Source organism: Melanotaenia boesemani, chromosome 14, assembly GCF_017639745.1.
Source record: "Melanotaenia boesemani isolate fMelBoe1 chromosome 14, fMelBoe1.pri, whole genome shotgun sequence".
NCBI lineage: Eukaryota > Metazoa > Chordata > Actinopteri > Atheriniformes > Melanotaeniidae > Melanotaenia > Melanotaenia boesemani.
This window is the reverse complement of record NC_055695.1, coordinates 27,412,151-27,415,595: the sequence shown is the minus strand read 5'-3', so window position 1 is coordinate 27,415,595 and position 3,445 is coordinate 27,412,151. Positions and strand designations below refer to the sequence as shown.

At 41.9% G+C, this 3,445-nt stretch overlaps 1 protein-coding gene and 1 long non-coding RNA gene across 5 annotated transcripts in view; one reads left to right on the top strand and one right to left on the bottom strand.

The window, feature by feature from the left end:
• Nucleotides 1–134: 134 nt before the first annotated feature.
• lnx1 (ligand of numb-protein X 1) overlaps nucleotides 135–3,445 on the bottom strand; it is a 31,118-nt gene continuing 27,807 nt past the window's right edge. For 2 of the 4 annotated variants that reach the window (XM_042006926.1, XM_042006927.1), the window contains exons 8-11: nucleotides 3,150–3,327; nucleotides 1,896–2,142; nucleotides 1,299–1,457; nucleotides 135–1,176 (exon numbers count right to left, since the gene is read on the bottom strand). In XM_042006926.1, the coding sequence (XP_041862860.1) occupies nucleotides 1,041–1,176; nucleotides 1,299–1,457; nucleotides 1,896–2,142; nucleotides 3,150–3,327 (720 nt within the window). In that variant the 3' untranslated portion in view covers nucleotides 135–1,040. The remainder of the gene's footprint in view (nucleotides 1,177–1,298; nucleotides 1,458–1,895; nucleotides 2,143–3,149; nucleotides 3,328–3,445) is intronic. The other 2 variants (XM_042006928.1, XM_042006929.1) reach the window with 2 other exon arrangements.
• LOC121653443 lies at nucleotides 1,416–1,889 on the top strand. Its single transcript, XR_006012789.1, has 3 exons — nucleotides 1,416–1,507; nucleotides 1,614–1,633; nucleotides 1,763–1,889. It is a non-coding gene; the product is annotated as an uncharacterized LOC121653443 (long non-coding RNA).

Here is a 3,445-nt window from a genome sequence, read left to right as displayed (position 1 = left end):
CATCAGAAAAATATTTGATCTTTAACACATTTTTAATGTTTTAAATTAATTTTAGAGAAAACCCTAATAATTATTTTATGTTTGTGCTAAATGTATCTGTTGAATTCTTTGTGACTCCATGTGCTATTAATTAGGGTTCTGCATATTGAACTCTTTTTCAAACAACTTTATTGATCATTTAACCAAATGTACCATCAGATATACTACACAGGCCAAAGCGTGACAGACAGAGCCACAGTTGATGAGCCTCAAGCCATCCACTGATACACAGAAACCGAGTCAGTTTTTTTTTCTTAAAAGTAAGAAAATTAGTAAGGCCTCCACAATGTCACCTAATAAAATGTTATTTTTTAGCATGTTATGAACACATTAATCCTTTATTTATTTTTTCATATATTATCCTTGCCAGTGGTTTTGATAATTTAGCCATAGCTTCTGAGACAACAGAAAAAACCTCACAGACTACTACTTGGCAACGTGTCTTCAGGTCAACGGATGAAGATGACAACCACTGTCAGTACAAACAGAATAAAGCCTACATTTAAAGGCCATACAACAAACAAAAGAAACATATTACAAGTGCTTGGATCAATATTTTGTTAGACACCCAACATTGATGTAAAGAAATCTGAGTCCAGCTTATCCTAATATATATCTACTGGAATTGGCAACATATTGTGTCTGCTCTCGATCCTCCCACCCAACTCACTGGATGCTGTTCCAGACAACGAGTACGTCCAATAAACAGATAACGCCCAATGTCCTAGCTAGAAGTGGCTCAGGCCTGGATCCTCCCAATTCAGCATTCCAGGAGGAACAAGTTAACTTTACTGGTAACAATCCAGTCTCATGTCTGTCTCCCTCCAAACTCCTGGAAAAGTTTCAACTGTCCATCAGAAGTGAGGTATCCAAACAGCTACAGCACTAAACTAAGCTTCTCCCACACAGCAAGCTTAGGGTGGTTAGTCAGTCTAAAGCTCTGATTTCCACATTCCTTGGTCAGTGCCACCTAAGCAGTGCTGGATGGTTCCGGAGCACCGCTACAGCAGGCTGCCTGGCCAAGAGACGATGGTCAGGGTGATTCTGCCTCGAAGCTCCTTTAGAAGCCGAACTAACGCCGTGTGGGTCATGCCCCATGTACTCTTCCCGTTCACCTCGAGCAGGATGTCCCCACATCTACATAGAGAGAGGTGACCATTAAAAATATTGCACCAATAATATTTTACGCATAGTTTTTGCATTTACATTTTGTGTTCAAGTTTTTGGGCATAAGTAGGTAAGATGCAGTAACTGAATACCTTATCCTTCCATCATTGTAGGCTGGTGTTCCCTCCACGATGGAGCGGATAAAAAAGGATTGATTGCAATTGACCTCCTCCTGACCCCCCACGATACTGAAGCCCAGGCTTCCCGAAGTGCTCCGCCGCAGGACGATGTCTTTGCAGCAGTAGAGATGTCTGCATAAGCCAAGAAGGAGATTAAACACACTAATCTCTCAACTGCAACTGTAAGTTGCATACTATACTTCTATAGTGAGTATGTGTCCAGCAGCTGGACTGCTAAAACCAGTTTTCATTCCAGTAGCTGAATAAAAACTGTATCCGTTCTTTTAGGTGGAGGCAACATATCCATGGTAACTCTTCTTAGTTTCAACTATTTATTAAGTCACTATTTTAGGAATTCATTTAGTTTTACAAAAGCAAAAGCACCAATTGTTATTTAGTGTTAGTTCTGAAAGTATAATGAGCTTTCTCTTCCCCAGTGACCCTGTCAAACTTCAGTTGGCACCAGCTGGTGGAGATCAAGGGTGACCAGCGTGAGCTGTATGAATCAAACTGGACTCAGAAAAGGTATGCACGTTCATTTGAAGTGGCTGCAGATATAAGAGTGCTCACCTGGGTAGCTGCAGCCATGACACCCACTGTGGGGAGTAGTCATCATTAGGCAGCGGGCTCTTAGTGCTGTCTGTGGGGGAAGGTGTGAGACAAGGTGGCAATGCATACTCCCACAGGCTTTCATCAGGAGGACGCATCTCCAAGACCTTGAGCACAACGGGAGAGGAGGTATTCTTCAAGTTGGCCACGGCCTCACCTCGAGTCACCCCCGTCAGATCCACACCATTCACGTTCAGCAAAATGTCACCTGTGGAGGAAGAAGTGGACAGCACAGCTCATCCTCTGCACAGGCGTTGCTGCTCTGATAATAGCTTTTAAAAAGACATCACAGGGCATGGATTCATCATTCACTTATTTAATATTCATCAGCCTCCGAGCTGCAACACAAAAGGATGGAAACCAAGTACCACCTGTGCTTTAAAAAAGCCTCGGGGTGATGAAAGTGGTGTAAAGATAGACAGCATAGTCCAGCTTGCTAGCAAGCAACTCAAAGGACACATTTGCCCTGAGAGGATATGCAAATTAAAATGAATGCTTCATTACAATACGCAAACATGTTTCATAAGCATACAAACAGAGACAGCTGCTGCTGTGTCCCAGATGAATACAGTAATATGCACCTTGAACCGTACACAAGACAACAGACTCAATTTAATTTTATAAAACCTTTATACAAGTGTTATGCAGCACAAAAATATTTCTCCCACTTCTCTCATAAACAGTGATGAAGGATTGGGGACTGAGTGTCATGAAGGGCTTAATATGGTTATCTCTTGAGATGGATTGCTGGAATCAACAGCTGAGATGAAAACTCTCTTCAGTTGCATAATATGACCTCAGGGCTGCAGCATTTGAGTCCAGTTATTAGTGTGCCTCTTCTTTGCTGTTTCAGACTTTACTGAATGCACATAACAAAGAACTACTTACCTACATAATGAATTATTTTCCATAACGCTATATGTCCTGAACACTGTTTGATTGTGTTTTTGTTTAAGCGTGTGAGAAAAAATCTGCAAAGCATTGAAGCAAATAACCTTCATAATGAAACACGAGTATTAAGTGTTCATCAATCATTGTCTGTGCTCATCACCAAAGGCACATCCATGACAGTCTAAATTTTCCGCTGATTGGAAAGACAGTAACCAGACAAAATCAGCAATAATGAGTCACTTTTTGCACAAAGACACTGAATGATAAATCTTATGAGTAATATGTTGATAATTATATGATTAACTGATATGACAATCATTCTACCTTTGCGGATGGAGCCCTCCTGTGCCACCACTCCATCAGGATCCACATTTGTGACATAGATGGGGAGGTCCCACCCTCGACTGGACATGCCACCTGCCACCGTCATGCCCAGGGAGTCATACGGCTCCTTAGTTAGAGTCACTGTCTTTTCATAGCAAGCAGGCTTCTGACAAGAGTCCTTCACAGGGGGGCGGAAAGCAGAGAAAAGAGAAAAGTGAAGAGTTTACCGACGTGCTGTCATTGTGGCATCATAGGCTCTTCCCTTCGTGTATTCATGCAAACACAATAACTCAAAA